The following is an 18,314-nucleotide window of genomic DNA, read 5'->3' on the forward strand; positions in this document are numbered from 1 at the left end:
AGTTTCCCATCAGCCGGATTTGTTGTGTTTTGGAAGGCTTTCCTCAATACTAGATCTCCTTCTTGAAATCTTCTAACTCTGATATTTTTGTTGTATGCCCCAGCTACCCTTTGTTGATAAGCTTCCATTCTAATCTTTGCTAGGTCTATGAGTTCTTCTGTAGTATCCAAGTCTTCAAAAAGGATTCCTTCGTTGGCTTCAGGATCACGAATGCTGGTTCTTGTAGTAGGGGCCACCATTTCTGTGGGAATCACTGCTTCTGATCCAAACACCAAAGAGAAGGGTGTTTGGCCTGTTGCATTTTTGGGCGTAGTTCTGTCGGCCCAAAGAACATAAGGAAGTTCTTCAGCCCATTTTCCCTTTTTGGATCCTAGTTTCTTCTTTAGATTGTTGATGATGATCTTGTTGCTAGACTCTGCTTGGCCATTGGCTTGAGGATGAACCGGAGTGGAAGTAATCATTTTGATGCCCCAACTGTCACAAAAGTTAGTGGTTCTCTTCCCGATAAACTGGGAACCATTGTCACAAATAATTTCAGCGGGAATACCAGATCTAGTTATAATATTTCGTTTAATAAAAGATATTACTTCCTTTTCTCGGACTTGTACAAACGCTTCTGCCTCAATCCATTTGGAGAAGTAGTCAGTCATAGCAAGCATAAAGACCTTTCCACCTGGTGCTTTTGGCAGTTTGCCTACAATATCCATACCCCATTTCATGAAAGGCCATGAGGAGGATATAGGATATAGAGGTTCTGCTGGTTGATGAAGGATATTCGCATGTGTTTGACAAGCATCACATTTCTTTGAATATTCCACCGCATCCTTCTTCATTGTTGGCCAGAAGTATCCAGTTCTAAGTATTCAAGAAAATAGTGCTCTCCCACCTGTGTGATTGCCGCAATCTCCTTCATGGAAATCCTTGAGCACTTCTTGGATTTCAGGATCCTCGATGCATCTTAAATATGGACCTGCAAGAGATTTTCTATATACCATATCATTTAACAAAATATATTGGGATACCTTGAGTTTTAAGGACTTGGGATTCTCTGTGGCTGGAATTTCTCCAGTCTGAATGTAGTTCTTGATTGGATGGATCCATGATCCTTTATTGTTTGAGGATAAAGGATCCCAGAGTACGACTTCTTTATCATTTGTTATCTCTCCCACTTCCTGATCTTCTATTGCTGGCGAGAGAATGTGGATTATTGGGATTTTCAAATCCTCAGGAATCTTCAGAGATGAGGCTAAGTTTGCTAAGGCATTTTCCCCAGCATTTTCTTCCCTCGGTACCTGTGTTATACTAAATATTTCGAAGGATTTTGACAATTCCTTCACAATATCTAAATATTTCATTAGTTTTTCACCTTTAACAGCATACGAGCCGTTAAAGTGGTTAGTTATTAATAAATAATCTACATAAACTTGAAGATACCTGATCCTTAGGCTTTTGGCTAATTGCAAACCTGCGATTAAAGCCTCGTATTCTGCTTCATTGTTTGTTGTCTGGAACTCACAAGCTATGGATTGGGGTAATATGTCCCCCTGTGGCGATTTCAGTAGGATCCCTAATCCTATTCCCCTTACGTTAGATGCTCCATCTGTAAAGAGTATCCAAGTATTATTGGTCTTTTCTAGTTGTTGGACTTCCAAGTCAGCCTCTTTTTGTAGATTACTAGTGAAATCAGCCACAAAGTCCGCTAGCGCTTGAGAGTTGATTGATGTTCTCGGCTCATATTGGATATCATATGCACTCAATTTTACAGCCCACTTAGCCATTCTACCTGACAACTCTGGTTTTCTAAGAACATTCTTTACAGGATAGTTAGTTCTCAAAATAATAGGATGAGTTTCAAAATAATGTCTTAATTTAGTGGAAGCCATAATAAGTGCAAGAATTAGTTTTTTTAAATGAGAATACCTGGACTCCGCATCTAGAAGACTTTTACTTACATAGTATACAGGATGTTGTTCACCTTCATGATCCTTTACCAAGACTGCACTCACTGCAATTCCCGAGACTACAAGATATAAATACAAGGATTCTCCATCCACAGGCTTCATTAAGGCTGGAGCTGAGGATAAGTAATTCTTCAGTGCTATAAGTGCAGCTTCATGCTTTGCAGTCCACTCGAATTTCTTTTTCTTTCTAAGAATATCATAGAAGTCTTTGCACTTCTCGGAGGATCTTGAAATGAATCTATTCAAGGCAGCTATTCTACCGGTGAGTCTCTGGACGTCTTTGGCATTTGCAGGAGATTTAAGATTGACAATGGCTTCGATTTGCTCCGGACTTGCTTCAATTCCTCTCTTTGTGACCATATATCCCAGAAACTTTCCAGCTTTAACACCGAAGTGGCATTTGGACGGATTTAGTTTCATGTTATAGTGGTCAAGGATATTGAATGCTTCCTCGAGGTCTCCAAGGTGATCCTCAGCTTTCTTTGACTTCACTACCATGTCATCTATGTAGACTTCCATAGTCTTACCCAACTGATCCTTAAACATCATGTTGACTAATCTTTGGTATGTTGCCCCTGCATTTCTTAGTCCAAATGGCATAGCAGTATAACAATATATGCCAGTTGGAGTCGTGAATGCTGTATCTTCTTGATCAGATGGTTCCATCTAAATTTGGTGGAATCCAGAGGAAGCATCCATAAAGGTAAGCATTTCATGTCCAGCCGTTGCATCCACCATGGCATCTATATGTGGTAATGGGAAAGGATCTTTGGGGCATGCATTGTTTAAATCGGTAAAATCGACAAACACCCTCCACTTTCCATTCTTTTTTGAAACAACGACCACATTAGCTAGCCATCGAGGATATTGAACCTCTCTGATCATACCGGCCTTAAGAAGTTTTTCAACTTCTTCTTGTATGATCTTGTTCCTCTCAGGAGCGAACTTCCTTCGCTTCTGATGGACGGGTTTTACAGATAAATCAAGGCCGAGTTTATGAGTGATTACCTCTTTTGAAATACCAGTCATATCCGAGTGCTTGAAAGCAAAAGTGGATCTTCTTCGCGATAAGAATGATACTATATCCTCCTCGATTTTACTGGGGATATTGGATCCTAGGAACACCTTTATTTCTGAATCTTCGGGGTCCAATGATACTTCTTTAAGGTCTTTCTCCCGAGCCTCCAGCACGTTCCTAGGATGTTGCTGTAATTGCTATGCTATGGTTGGCTTGGCTGTTGGCTTCATTGACGATGAATAGTAGTTTTTGGCCTCCGCTTGATCACCTACTATCTTCACAACTCCCCATGGGGTTGGTAGCTTGATACATTGGTGATATGTTGAGGCTACTGCTTTCATTCCATGGAGCCAGGCCTACCTAAAATAACATTGCAACATGAGAGGTTATCTATAACACAAAATTTTTGATATGAATTTAACCCTTCGATATAGATTGGCAAGTTGCTGTCCCCCAATGTCTTTTTAGTTTCGCCACTGAAGCCGACCAGCACCGACGTTCTAGGAACGATTTACGTGGATCTTCAGGATTTTGTGTTATAGATAACCTGCCAATCTATATCGAAGGGTTAAATTCATATCAAAAATTTTGTGTTATAGATAACCTCTCATGTTGCAATGTTATTTTAGGTAGGCCTGGCTCCATGGAATGAAAGCAGTAGCCTCAACATATCACCAATGTATCAAGCTACCAACCCCATGGGGAGTTGTGAAGATAGTAGGTGATCAAGCGGAGGCCAAAAACTACTATTCATCGTCAATGAAGCCAACAGCCAAGCCAACCATAGCATAGCAATTACAGCAACATCCTAGGAACGTGCTGGAGGCTCGGGAGAAAGACCTTAAAGAAGTATCATTGGACCCCGAAGATTCAGAAATAAAGGTGTTCCTAGGATCCAATATCCCCAGTAAAATCGAAGAGGATGTAGTATCCTTCTTATCGCGAAGAAGATCCACTTTTGCTTTCAAGCACTCGGATATGACAGGTATTTCAAAAGAGGTAATCACTCATAAACTCGGCCTTGATTTATCTGTAAAACCCGTCTATCAGAAGCGAAGGAAGTTCGCTCCTGAGAGGAACAAGATCATATAAGAAGAAGTTGAAAAACTTCTTAAGGCCGGTATGATCAGAGAGGTTCAATATCCTCGATGGCTAGCTAATGTGGTCGTTGTTTCAAAAAAGAATGGAAAGTGGAGGGTGTTTGTCGATTTTACCGATTTAAACAATGCATGCCCCAAAGATCCTTTCCCATTACCACATATAGATGCCATGGTGGATGCAACGGCTGGACATGAAATGCTTACCTTTAAGGATGCTTCCTCTGGATTCCACCAAATTTAGATGGAACCATCTGATCAAGAAGATACAGCATTCATGACTCCAACTGGCATATATTGTTATACTGCTATGCCATTTGGACTAAGAAATGCAGGGGCAACATACCAAAGATTAGTCAACATGATGTTTAAGGATCAGTTGGGTAAGAAAATGGAAGTCTACATAGATGACATGGTAGTGAAGTCAAAGAAAGCTGAGGATCACCTTGAAGACCTCGAGGAAGCATTCAATATCCATGACCACTATAACATGAAACTAAATCCGTCCAAATGCCACTTCGGTGTTAAGGCTGGAAAGTTTCTGGGATATATGGTCACAAAGAGAGGAATTGAAGCAAGTCCAGAGCAAATCGAAGCCATTGTCAATCTTAAATCTCCTGCAAATGCCAAAGACGCCCAGAGACTCACCGGTAGAATAGCTGCCTTGAATAGATTCATTTCAAGATCCTCCGAGAAGTGCAAAGACTTCTATGATATTCTTAGAAAGAAAAAGAAATTCGAGTGGACTGCAAAGCATGAAGCTGCACTTATAGCACTGAAGAATTACTTATCCTCAGCTCCAGCCTTAATGAAACCTGTGGATGGAGAATCCTTGTATTTATATCTTGCAGTCTCGGGAAATGCAGTGAGTGCAGTCTTGTTAAAGGATCATGAAGGTGAACAACATCCTGTATACTATGTAAGTAAAAGTTTTCTAGATGCGGAGTCCAGGTATTCTCATTTAAAAAAACTAATTCTTGCACTTATTATGGCTTCCACTAAATTAAGACATTATTTTGAAACTCATCCTATTATTTTGAGAACTAACTATCCTGTAAAGAATGTTCTTAGAAAACCAGAGTTGTCAGGCAGAATGGCTAAGTGGGCTGTAAAATTGAGTGCATATGATATCCAATATGAGCCGAGAACATCAATCAACTCTCAAGCGCTAGCGGACTTTGTGGCTGATTTCACTAGTGATCTACAAAAAGAGGCTGACTTGGAAGTCCAACAACTAGAAAAGACCAATAATACTTGGATACTCTTTACAGATGGAGCATCTAACGTAAGGGGAATAGGATTAGGGATTCTACTGAAATCGCCACAGGGGGACATATTACCCCAATCCATAGCTTGTGAGTTCCAGACAACAAACAATGAAGCAGAATACGAGGCTTTAATCGCAGGTTTGCAATTAGCCAAAAGCCTAAGGATCAGGTATTTTCAAGTTTATGTAAATTATTTATTAATAACTAACCACTTTAACGGCTCGTATGCTGTTAAAGGTGAAAAACTAATGAAATATTTAGATATTGTGAAGGAATTGTCAAAATCCTTCGAAATATTTAGTATAACACAGGTACCGAGGGAAGAAAACGCTGGGGAAGATGCCTTAGCAAACTTAGCCTCATCTATGAAGATTCCTGAGGATTTGAAAATCCCAATAATCCACATTCTCTCGCCAGCAATAGAAGATCAGGAAGTGGGAGAGATAACAAATGATAAAGAAGTCGTACTCTGGGATCCTTTATCCTCAAACAATAAAGGATCATGGATCCATCCAATCAAGAACTACATTCAGACTGGAGAAATTCCAGCCACAGAGAATCCCAAGTCCTTAAAACTCAAGGTATCCCAATATATTTTGTTAAATGATATGGTATATAGAAAATCTCTTGCAGGTCCATATTTAAGATGCATCGAGGATCCTGAAATCCAAGAAGTGCTCAAGGATTTCCATGAAGGAGATTGCGGCAATCACACAGGTGGGAGAGCACTATTTTCTTGAATACTTAGAACTGGATACTTCTGGCCAACAATGAAGAAGAATGCGGTGGAATATTCAAAGAAATGTGATGCTTGTCAAACACATGCGAATATCCTTCATCAACCAGCAGAACCTCTATATCCTATATCCTCCTCATGGCCTTTCATGAAATGGGGTATGGATATTGTAGGCAAACTGCCAAAAGCACCAGGTGGAAAGGTCTTTATGCTTGCTATGACTGACTACTTCTCCAAATGGATTGAGGCAGAAGCGTTTGTACAAGTCCGAGAAAAGGAAGTAATATCTTTTATTAAACGAAATATTATAACTAGATCTGGTATTCCCGCTGAAATTATTTGTGACAATGGTTCCCAGTTTATCGGGAAGAGAACCACTAACTTTTGTGACAGTTGGGGCATCAAAATGATTACTTCCACTCCGGTTCATCCTCAAGCCAATGGCCAAGCAGAGTCTAGCAACAAGATCATCATCAACAATCTAAAGAAGAAACTAGGATCCAAAAAGGGAAAATGGGCTGAAGAACTTCCTTATGTTTTTTGGGCCGACAGAACTACGCCCAAAAATGCAACAGGCCAAACACCCTTCTCTTTGGTGTTTGGATCAGAAGCAGTGATTCCCACAGAAATGGTGGTCCCTACTACAAGAACCAGCATCCGTGATCCTGAAGCCAACGAAGGAATCCTTTTTGAAGACTTGGATACTATAGAAGAACTCAGAGACCTAGCAAAGATTAGAATGGAAGCTTATCAACAAAGGGTAGCTTGGGCATACAACAAAAATATCAGAGTTAGAAGATTTCAAGAAGGAGATCTAGTATTGAGGAAAGCCCTCCAAAACACAACAAATCCGGCTGATGGGAAACTAGCGCCCAAATGGGAAGGACCTTATCAGATTGAGTCAGAAGCAGGAAAGGGGCATATCATTTGCTCAAAATGGAAGGCAATAGACTACCAAGAGCATGGAATGCTATCCACCTAAAGAAGTACTTTTTCTAATCAGGATCCAATATCCTGAAAGGATATATTATCCTTAAAGGATCAAGGATCCTAAAATCGGTATTATCTATCTGATTACTTATCCATTTTATATTCTTGTTATTCCAAGGATAATATATTCATAACATTTATCTTTTCCAAGTTTTTTAAGTAACTTGCAGATTTCAGTGAAAGATTCAATGTCTAAGAGGTTGGCCACCTCTCCTTTACATATAAGGTACTTTACTATTTCCCTTGGCTTTGCCCACGATTGGGTATGACCCCCGATGGTCATATCCCCTAAGGTTTAAAGGTTTTCACCTTTCTTATAAATAGAGTTTCTACACTCTCGCCTGGAGCGCACGTTATCCAACGTATGGTCTGGGGCAGCGGGACCAGTGACAATTTCGTTGCTTTCGGATGGAGGATCCTACGATATATGGTAGACGTACCATTTCCTACGGTTTTAGGGGTTTTCACCTCTTCCCAAGAGCCTTGTCGCCAATATTAATTCTAAAGGTTTTAGGGGTTTTCACCTCTTCTCAAGGGCCATGTCGCCAGTTTAACACCAGATTATTTTTGGGCTTGTCCCCAAATTATTATTGGGCTTGTCCCCAGATTATTTTTAGGCTTGTCCCCAGATTATTATTGGGCTTGTCCCCAGATTATTTTTGGGCTTGTCCCCAGTTTATTATTTGGGCTTGTCCCCAGCTTAATGGGTTTGATCCCAGCTAACATTATGAAATATTTGCAACAGAATCACTAAGCTGTTTACGAATATCAGACACATAAGGATCCTGGATCCTAAAACTATCCCTTCAAGGATCGTTGGGAATTCAACATTTCTGGTAACTTAGGTCTATCTAGACCTTCTGGTATGATTTCTATTAATTAACCTTTGCGTTATATTTATTTCATTAATTTTAAACATATCAGTTTATGAGTCTATTCCTTTAAAATTGTTTTATAATTGGTTAACCTGTTTTAAGGATACTTTATCCTAGATTTTACCTTTTGAAAGAATTCTCTTATGAAATTTTTATCAGTTATTGAAGATATGATTTCCTACTATTTATTTTCTGAGGATATTTTATCCTAAAATATTTTCTAAAGGATCTTTTATCCTATACGTCTTTTACTTAAAATTATTTTCCAAATTATCAATAATGTTAAACTTATATTTAACAAGTGTTTGAAAGTAAATAAACAAATAGATAGTCAAAAGATTTATATATTAACTAGAGTAAGCCCCAAGGACTTATCCAAAATTACCTAACCCGAACTTCACCATACGAAAAGATGGACCATCCATCCGGGTTAAGTAGGAGTTACTAACGGTTCATAGAGTGCAGGAAATTAAAAACAGGGGCAACAAAGGCTTCATCCCCACAAACAGAGGATCCCTCCACCTTTGTCACCCCCGCCAATTGTCTTAAGGATTATAGATCCTTTATCCTAAATGCTATTGTTCATTACAGTCCATAATACTTGTTCATAAAAACATCAACACCAAATAAAAAGTGGGCTCGGGCCTTGTCTTTAATATCCTTCATCGCCCACTCAAGCTGCATCATCAACCGCATCATCATCTCCTCCCTTGCTAGCTTCAACCGCCTCCTTAACGCCACTGGTCCCGGCCTCGGTGTTCTCAAACATCTCCTCGTCGTCCTCACCACCAAGGTCGTCAAGAGCAGCCTTCCATTTCTCAACGTCCCAAGCCGACTTGTCGAATGCGGGATCACCGGCCTCAGTCGCCATCTTGATCCGCGCTTGGAAGATTGGCCTAGCAGCCCACACTTTGGCTTCATCAGTTGCTTACTCCACTGCCTCTTAACGCTGGGCTTCAGCGAGGATATCTGATCCTCCAATTGTTTCTTGAGTTGGATCATAGCCTTATCCTTGGCTACCGCAGCCTTTCCTAACCCTGCCATCTTCTCACTCATCTGAAGGATAGTCTTCTCATAATAATCCCTCATAGCGACCACAGCCTACCAATAAACTCCATGTCAAGATTGGAACAATACTGGATCCTAAATCACCAAAGTAGAAAATACGGTATACTTAAGGAACAGACAATGTCGCAGTGAGTCTCGGGATCAGAGGATCTCTTCCTCTTGGAAGCTGCAGATTTGGCCCTGGTAGTGGCGGTCTTGGGCTCGGAGCTAGTGCCAGCCTTTGAAGCTTCCTTCTTGGCAGCAGGAGAAGTAACCATGCAATCAATGTCGTCAAGAGAGAACTTGAGTGCAGACTTTCCAGATTTCTTGGTGCCTGTGGAAGAAAAATCGACAGATAAGTATTCTATTTTATTCTAATTACTTTAAAATTATTAACTTACTTGACATGCTTGAACTTGAGGGGATGTCACAAAAGCCTTCAACAAAACGAGCTTGAAAGGTTCTAACTGCGGTATCCAGTTCCAGGAACCGTTTTGCTTTTTCTTCTGTTCCTGGTAATTTGCTCAGCGAAGCGAAGTTCTCAACTACAGAAAACAAAAACAGTGTAAGGATAAAGATTAAAGAATAAAGGATCCTGATACTCCTTAAGGATCCGGGATCCTACCCTTCGTGATCCACGTTGAAGGGAGATCAGTCCCCCTGGTATCGAGTCGCGTTTAACGAAGAAAAATTGATTCTTCCACACAGAATCATTTAACGTGGCTTTGGAGATCGGATGGGGCTGTCGGGGCTTTGATTTGAAGATAAAACGGGAAGAACCAAAGGTAGTGAGGGTATACAGATACGACAACTCCGGTAGGCCAAAATCGACTTTTTCCTCCTTGATGATTTTTTCGATGGTGCTGAGAACTCTCCAGATCATCGGCATGGCTTGTATATAAGATATTCCGGTAGAATCGAAAAAACTTTGGGTGAAAGGCGGAAAGGGGTATTTATAGTCGATAAGAAAGGGAGTTGCCGGAAAGCAGACCCAAACCTTGGAGTAAATATCGCATCTAATACTGGATTTGTAGGGCCGGAACAAGGTTTCTGAAGGAAATAATGTATGAAAACTGTCGACCTCGGGATCCGTGAGCTTACAAATCTCAGAATATGGGTTAGAAAGCAGACCTTGAGGCTCCATCTCGACTAGTTCGGAACCGCCGGATGACTGTTCAGAAGGTTTAGAAGGGGCCGGAGAAGAAGAAGAAGAAGCGACAGACATGATTAAAGAAATTAAGATTCGAAGGTTAGAAGAATACCTGATGCGTCGGATGAAGGTGTTTATAATCAAATATATAGGGCGGCATATATAGACGGTTATAATTAACCTTGGGGGCTAAATGGTAAAATTTCTGGCAAAACCCTCCCATCATACAGTTTTATGGTGATGTGTTAGACAGGTATATCAACTGTAAGACGAACTTGCATCAATTATCCTCACAAGAAAACCTTTAGCTGGAGCATGGATCCAGGATCCTACTTCAATGTAGCTGATTATGGATGAACTAATGTGAAGATGAACGCGTTAATATCAATAACGGCTATAAGACTCGTTCTCCCGCTTATATCACTACTGGGTGGCTATTGGCACGTGGTCAAAGGTCGTGGAGCGGCTAAGTGGAAGACTTCCGAATAGATAGGGAATATTGTTATTGTTATTATCTTGTTTATACGAGATATGATCGAGCTAGAAACACACATGTATCTACACACACACTAGAGCAGAACTGAACACTCTCTCTATTCACTAGCTTTCATTGTAATCTCAATCATAATCTCCTCAAACACTTGTAATACCTTTTTTGTTAATCAATAAACACGACGGTGATAGTTTTCACCGTCCGGGGTTTTTTTTTGCCGGAGACCACGGTAATCATATACTCACCGACCAAAGGTTACCTTGTTGATCATTGACTAAAGTAATCCGATCAAAGATTATCTTGTTAATCCTTGACCGGAATTATTTTACCAACGATTGCCTCGATAAGTTTTGACCGAAGTAAGACTATCGTGATTAAGGGCTTTTTTCCTCGTGACCAAATCATTGTGTCCACCTATATTACAATCATACACTTGCTTTTACCGAGTTAGCACCTTACCTCACTTAACAGATTTGGATACGTGATTCTTGACAGATTTTTGTCCAAAACAGGTATGTTTAGTAAAAGCAAAGGGGACAAGAGTACGTTTAACAACACTTTTGGTTAACATAATAAATGAGCAGAATTAGAAGCACCTTCAAACCCTACTTCAACAACCCAACTTCCTGAATCATTGAGTCTCACTTATCGTATTAACCATAATAACCACTAATTTGTTTTAGTGGTAACTACAACTTACAAGTTACAATTAGATGGTTGTGGTTTTGTGGATTCAATTTTCACTTAAGACAAGTGGTAACTAGGTGGGAAAAAATTAGATGTTAATGAAAAAAATATTAGTTTGTTAAGAAGTTCAAATCATATATTTTATTATTATTATTATTAGTATTTATTTCTTTATCTTAGGGGTAATATGGACTTTTCAATCTCTTATATGGTTAACAAACAATTATTGATTCAAAAATATTTACAAGTATAATATATATAATATTTTCACATTTACCTCCTTATTCTAAATTAACTACTCCTACGACTTTTAAACGGCTATAACTTTTTCCACGTTAATATTTTTCCTAAAAACAATACTCCATAAAAACGAGCATTTTATGCTCCTTAATTTGAGTATGATATTGCTATATTTTTTTAAATTTTAAAAACTGAACGTGTTATGTGATTACCGGTAAGGACCAGGAAACGGGCTCCGTCGAGAGGGTTCGGGTCGTGGGTCAGAAATGGTTATGAACAAAACACATGATACATAAAAATTAAATTTGGTTCAGGTCTGGTTGAGACCGGTTACGCGTGTACCGACACCAGATTGCGCATGTACAACTGTTGCGTGAAGCGTGTACCCACACTGGATACACGCTCAATGTAGCGTTACACACACACTATTGTTGGGTTACATGCATGTCGATGCGATGTTAGGTGCGTACTAATACCGGTTAAGCGTTTAATGTTGTGTTTACACGCATACCCCGCGACATCGCAGGGGCACCCGGTACAAAATACAAGAGTGATAGGAAAAAGTAAGAGTGTTGCTTTTAATAGTTTTACTACTTATAAATCACATAGTATAAGCTCAAAGATGGGTAAAAGAATCATTGTGACATTAAATATCACGTGTTTTTCCATTTTATTTAAATTAGTTACAAAATTAACATTTAACTTTTATTACCTTTTGTAAATTTATAAAATTATTATACGACCGCCCCTTCATCTTTAACCCGTAATTTGACAACTTTATTTAAAAGTCTTGTTATATCCATATTTTCTAATTTATCTACTATTATAATAAACAAAAATGTTGGTTGAACCACAAACCTCATAGTTAGCCTAATAGTTTTCCAAGTGGCACTTTCATGTTTAACCTATAATTTCTAATTAAATTTATTAATTTAAAACTAAAATTTAATTAAGATTTAGAACATTTCTTATCTAGCCTTATCATTATTCTATTCATTCCTTATCAAGACTTATTATGGATTACAACTAAGGAAGTTTGATTCATATTATAAAGTCATATTCATTGCACCACCTCTTTTATTGATTATGATTGCCCAAATGATTTATTTACTCTTCTCATAAACCTAAAGTATATTGACTTTTTGTTTATATTTTGTTTCAAATTGCGTGCAATAGATCCCTTTTGTCAATGACAAATTTGGATGTTACCATGATAAAACATGATCAGAAACATTAGCGAGTCTGGTAAAAACCAATTGATCAGATTATTCTAGGTTATTTTGACCAAAAAACCTTATTTACAAGATCAAAAACATAAGCGGTTTGGTTAGAAGGTCAAAGTGACTAATTTCGTATGGGCTGGTTGGAACCGGAACACTCATTGTCCAGTATTTTGATTAGCAATATGAGTGTCATGTATGAATACAAAAGCCTTATTATTTTGAAATCGAGCTAAAATGAATTTAGCTAATCTCTCTCTCTCTATTGACTAACTGAATGAATGAGACAAGTGTTGGGCATTAAATCATGGTTAGTTTGGTTAATTTTTGTTGTTAGGGAAACTAGCAATTAGTTCAGATTAAAATAAAATTGTATATGCTTTGTTGCTATATAACGTATGGTTTGTTAATGTTTTGGTAAAACTGTAGCAATTTATTTGTATATATAAAACTTGCAACTTATTTGTAATTTAGAGATTTATGAACTTTTCATTTTTTAATATTATATGTAATTAGTAGTTTTAATCATATAACGTATTTAAAAACTTATCAATTATATTCATTGTACAACCCGTGTAATACACGGGTTCTTAAACTATTATTAAAAGTGTGAAAATATATGAGAGGGATATGACAATTATATGTAGGGGCCTCAAGCTAAGAGTCTAAGACCTAACCCAAACTGCACTTTACTCAAAATTTTATTTGGACTAATATCTTTCTATTAAAATTCCGATTTAAAGCAAACTATCAAACCGAACAATCGTGACCAGCCAACTAACCCAACGAACTCATTTTACCTTTTTCTAACGGTTGTCAATGTTCATCCTAAATTTTCACATTTTTTGTGTATATTTATTTTGATACGAGCGGCTTGCTAGTATTGATGTTTTGTTTATATTAAAGTTTTGATTGGTCATTTAAAAAAAATATAAAAAAATGAGACATGTGTAACAATGTCAATAAGTTAGAATAAAAAACTTATAAACAGTTATGATGTGTATTTAACCGCCAACACACATTGACCCACAAAACACCTTACTGAAATTTGAAATTGTTACACGCTTCTCCTCTTGTCATGTTACTTTGTTAAAAAAAAATTGTATTTTTAACTTATGTCAAAATTAGTGAATGTGAGACGTACTAACTTGGGCAGCGATTCTAAAATAAAACCTCATGTGAAAATAGTAACATTTAATTTCCAATTTTCCATGTCTTATCGGTTCTAAATATTAATATTTTTAACGGCATCATTAAGGTTTAATTCAATTGGCATTATAGAAGAATTGAAGGTTTAGATAGGAGGTTACAGGGTTTCAAGTTCGAATCTAATCTTAACTGGGTTTTACAGCAGTAGGCCTTCGGGTGACATGTTTTCCCCGAAACAAAAGATGGTGGGCTTGTGCTAGCCGACACTATCTGCGTTCGCGGATTTATTGTGTCACCCTTTACCGTTAGGTTACCATAGATATCCGGGCTTTATTCGTTAGTCGTTCAAAGAAGTTTCTTTTAATCTTTTAACGGCCTAAAACAATCTCTTTAGTACTACTAGTAATTAAATATCATTACTTCTTTAAAATTTGTTTTATCGTGCCTACCACATTTCATTCTTAATCTATACACTTTATTTACAAAAAAAAAGTATTTTATTATTTTCTTTTTTATAGATATTTATTAATATTTATAGAGATGATAAATAATGGATCTTTATATTTAAAGAATTAGTTTTTATAAAACTTTAAATTTTATAAAATAGAGATGAAGATTCCAATAAAGATAAAGATTTAAAATAAAGAACATTTTTATGTTAAAGAGATTCTATCGTGAATGCTTAAGTTTGCATCCACCTTTGGTTTTAAGTTTTAAAGAAAAACTTAATTAAATTTAAAGAGAATCTCTCCTCAATTAAATCAAGGGTTATAGTAGAATATTTTTCTTAATAAATCATTAATATTGCATTAAGGAATAATCATTTATAATTATTCTTAACATATGTTTCAGACCACAAATTAACCGGATTATCCATCTTAAATACAATCTAAATCTTTTTTTTAATTAAAATCTCCACCTACTTGATTTCTTTCTGCGCATTTGGATCCATGGTACAAGAATTAGGAATGGCGCGTTTGCATGTGTGGTTTGTTGTAAATTCATAATACGAGATGAGCGTTAATCGAATCCATCAATTTGCCATGAAATTTATACGTCTGAACTATGTCTTAAATCTGGGTTGATCTCATGAACATATTAAGTTGAGTTCGTTGAGTTCATGTAAGTACGTCTTAACCATCTTAAGTGTCTAACGCGATAAAAATTTGGGGCTCAACCATCTCAAGTGTCTAAACCGATAAAAATTTGGGGGCATTTTTTAATATTTGTTATTATCGGATTCTGATTTATGTTTTTATTTTCTATAATTATAGGTTTATACTTCAATTTCAATTTGACATGATAATATTATAATTTAACAAGATTTAACAAAAATCTCACATAAGATCCCATATAAAAATGTAGGAAGGAGTGTTTTGAGTAAAAGGTTAGTATATAATTAACAAGTAACCAGATTTCCAACGGAACTTCATTCAAAGTTAGCTCTTAATCGGCCGTATCTTTTAATAGTTCAGCACAAAATTATCAATAGCCACTTAATCTGATTGATAAGATATTTGTGCTAAATTAAAAAATAAAAATTAAAGCATTATTTTGTATTTTAAACATTACCAGAAACCAGATGAGTGATGGATGCATTCTCTATCACAATATTCATTAACCGAAAGATCATTTGTCACCCAATAAATCACCAAGGGTTTAATTTACAAATGATCAAACTAACACACTAACAACAACATCATAATAAATCCATAATCATCATTAAGCTCTCACAGAGAACACCCTAACTTCATCAATCACAGGGCCACACAGAGACCCGAAATCATCAACCCGGGTATGATAATACGAGCTGTAAAACGTGATTCGGGTTCGGTTCGCTATCGCCTTAAACTTCATGCTCACCGTCTTCCATTTCCCCTTTCCTTCCGATTTAAACGGAGCTTTTAGCGTCTCTTTCGCAGCAAATGCCTCAACCATCATGTCTCCATGGCACCCGTTCTTCGCATCTCCAATGGAGAACGAGAGCGTGTAGACCTTGTTTTCGACCGTTCGGAGGATTTGAGCGACTGCGCTTTCTCGCCCTGCTACTAGCTCGATGGCTGCAACGCCGGATGGGACGTTGAAGTGTTTGTTGTCGATGAATTTGACCGCTTTTAGCGACTCGATTATCCACCCGGGAAGAGGGGATGTGACGTCTTCTTGTCGGGGCGGAAGGAGGACGCCGTTGGAGGAGTTGAATAATCGATGAGGACCTTCTTCGAATCCGCCATTCTTCACCAAATTAACTGCAACAAACTTGATTTATAAGTTTTGATTTATAAGTTTTTATGAATCCAGATCTGAATAGCTTTGCTCAGATTTGAAAAACTTTTAGTGGTCCAAACAAGCTAAGCCGCTCGCGAGCTATTCAAGATCGGCTAAATAAAAAAGCTCGAAACTAGCTGAGCCTGTCGAGCTCAAGCCTCTACAAAAGCTTAAAGAGCCGATTGTATTTTTAGGCTCGTCAAGCCTTTAATGAGTGTATTCTGTTTTTCAGGCTCGTCGAGCTTTAACAAGCCTATTGTATTTCTTAGGTTCGTCATCCCTTAACGAGCCTATTATAATTTTAAGTTAACTCTTTTACACTTTTATATATTAATTTCACAATGTGATGTCGCGCACAAGTTGAACTTTAGCTTGTTTAAGATACTACACACAAGCTCGATCCGAGCTTATGCTCGTTATAATTATTCTAAAAATATATAAAAATAACTAAAATATATATAAATTAATTAATCAATAATAATCAAACCTATCTCGAGTTTAAAAGCCAATTCGTGACCAGATCTTGAGCTTTAGAGAAAAGGCTCAAGACGAGCAAAGCTCGAGCTCTTTTAAGTCAAAACAAGCCTAGTCAAGCTCAGATTCAGCACATATATTATTTTCTAAATAATAATTGAGTCAATCTCAAGTTTAAAATACGACCCGTTAGCAAATCTCGACCTTTTATAAAAAAAAACTCAAGATGTAGCCGAACTCGAGCTCTTGCAAGTCAAAACTAGCCTAGTAGAGCTCGGGTCCAAGCTCGTTTACACCCCTAAACCTGGAGATATTGCGCTTACAGCGAGTAGGTCTCGGAGGTAAGAGCTCCTTAATAGCCACGGCATCAATCAATGGTCCACACTGGGGATCTTCCTGAACCCCAGGGTTATGAAACGTTAACCTCACACTAGTCGAATTCGCCCGAAACCCGTAAGCGTACACATCACCACCATCACTACTATACAGCGTTTGCAGCGGCAGGTCACCCGACTGCGGCGGCACCGAAACTCTCAACACCTCTTCCTGTGCACAAGTCCTGGAAGCACCAAACGTAACCGCGTACAAAGACCCGGCTTTCACCGCGATGTTTTGGGAGATCGTGGCCTCGTTTCCCAAGCGCACGGCGTGCACGCCGTGCGCCACTGGGAAGTACATCCCGCCGGGCTGTGGACCACCGTGGATGTACTCGACGAGGCCGCTGATCTCCCATTTTGGTAAGGCGTTTTTGCCTACCAACACGGTTTTCTTTAGTGCTGCTGGTTTTGGTGGCTCTTCAAAGTTTCCATTTGGCAGCAGTCCTGTTAAGTTCAAGTAACAGTGAAGTCAGCATTTTTTACAAGTAAAATGAGAACTATATCATTTCCTTTGTCACGGAACACAAATAAAAAGTTGTGTTCCGGGGTAAAGAGTTTGCTCGCTCTATTTCAAATTAGTGAGCCTCAATCCAAGAGGCTCAATATTTTGAAATAGAGGAGCGGCTACTCCATCCCAAGATTCAGAGAGGTCGGACACGGAGACCTCAATTTATTTTGGGATAGAGTAGTTGTTTTTCTATCCTAAAATTTTATTAAGCCTTATTTATTCAGGCTTAATGAAATTTTAGGATAGAGTAGTCGCAAACACTAAAACCTTTGTGGATCTAAAACATATACCTTCCAATGGAGTTGGAGTTGGAGTGTGAGTGGGAGCAGCAAGAACATAAATGGAGATGAGTGAGAATGGAAGGAGAAAGTGTAGAAAACTTGCCATTGTTTTAGAGAGAGAGAGAGAGAAGAAGAAGGAAGTGAAAGTAAGAAAAGGATGAGGAAATTGGGGGTATATTTATATTGGGAAGAGGAAACAGGGGATTGTGTAAGAAAAAAGTGAATGATGAAGATGGGCACGAGGGGTGTTGGGTGACAAGGGTTAAGTTTGGTATGTTTATTTCGAATTATTCATAACAAAAAAAAAATAATTACAAATAATTTGTCCTCGATTCATGCAATCTAATCGTAAAGGAAATACCCTCGCAAATATGTTGCTTTCTTTCTCTCTTTTTAAATTTGAAAGATATTGTTTTATATTAGGATAAATCCACTAACGTTTTTTTATTTTTGGTTTGAAGTTAAAATAGTAATTTTT

The 18,314-nt window shown here is 37.9% G+C and overlaps 1 protein-coding gene across 1 annotated transcript; it reads right to left on the bottom strand.

The window, feature by feature from the left end:
* Positions 1 to 15,488: 15,488 nt before the first annotated feature.
* On the bottom strand, positions 15,489 to 17,982 carry LOC143582130 (protein TEEBE-like). The gene is made up of 3 exons (XM_077064759.1): positions 17,846 to 17,982; positions 16,994 to 17,491; positions 15,489 to 16,177 (listed from the first exon to the last, which is right to left on the bottom strand). The coding sequence occupies exons 1-3, from the start codon at positions 17,940 to 17,942 to the stop codon at positions 15,654 to 15,656; spliced, it is 1,119 nt and encodes a 372-aa protein (XP_076920874.1). The 5' UTR covers positions 17,943 to 17,982; the 3' UTR covers positions 15,489 to 15,653.
* Between the last annotated feature and the right edge of the window lie 332 nt (positions 17,983 to 18,314).

Source organism: Bidens hawaiensis, unplaced genomic scaffold, assembly GCF_021521415.1.
Source record: "Bidens hawaiensis isolate Kalapana, Puna unplaced genomic scaffold, B.hawaiensis_p1.1 tig00031469_1, whole genome shotgun sequence".
NCBI lineage: Eukaryota > Viridiplantae > Streptophyta > Magnoliopsida > Asterales > Asteraceae > Bidens > Bidens hawaiensis.

Bases quoted from the DNA above. Each gene is read 5' to 3' on its own strand.
- LOC143582130 (XM_077064759.1), bottom strand. From the start codon at position 17,942: ATGGCAAGTTTTCTACACTTTCTCCTTCCATTCTCACTCATCTCCATT. The intron at 17,492-17,845 runs GTATATGTTTTA...TGAACTTAACAG, and splicing joins AACTCCAACTCCATTGGAAG to GACTGCTGCCAAATGGAAAC. The intron at 16,178-16,993 runs GTAAGCGCAATA...AGTTTGTTGCAG, and splicing joins ACCTCCGAGACCTACTCGCT to TTAATTTGGTGAAGAATGGC.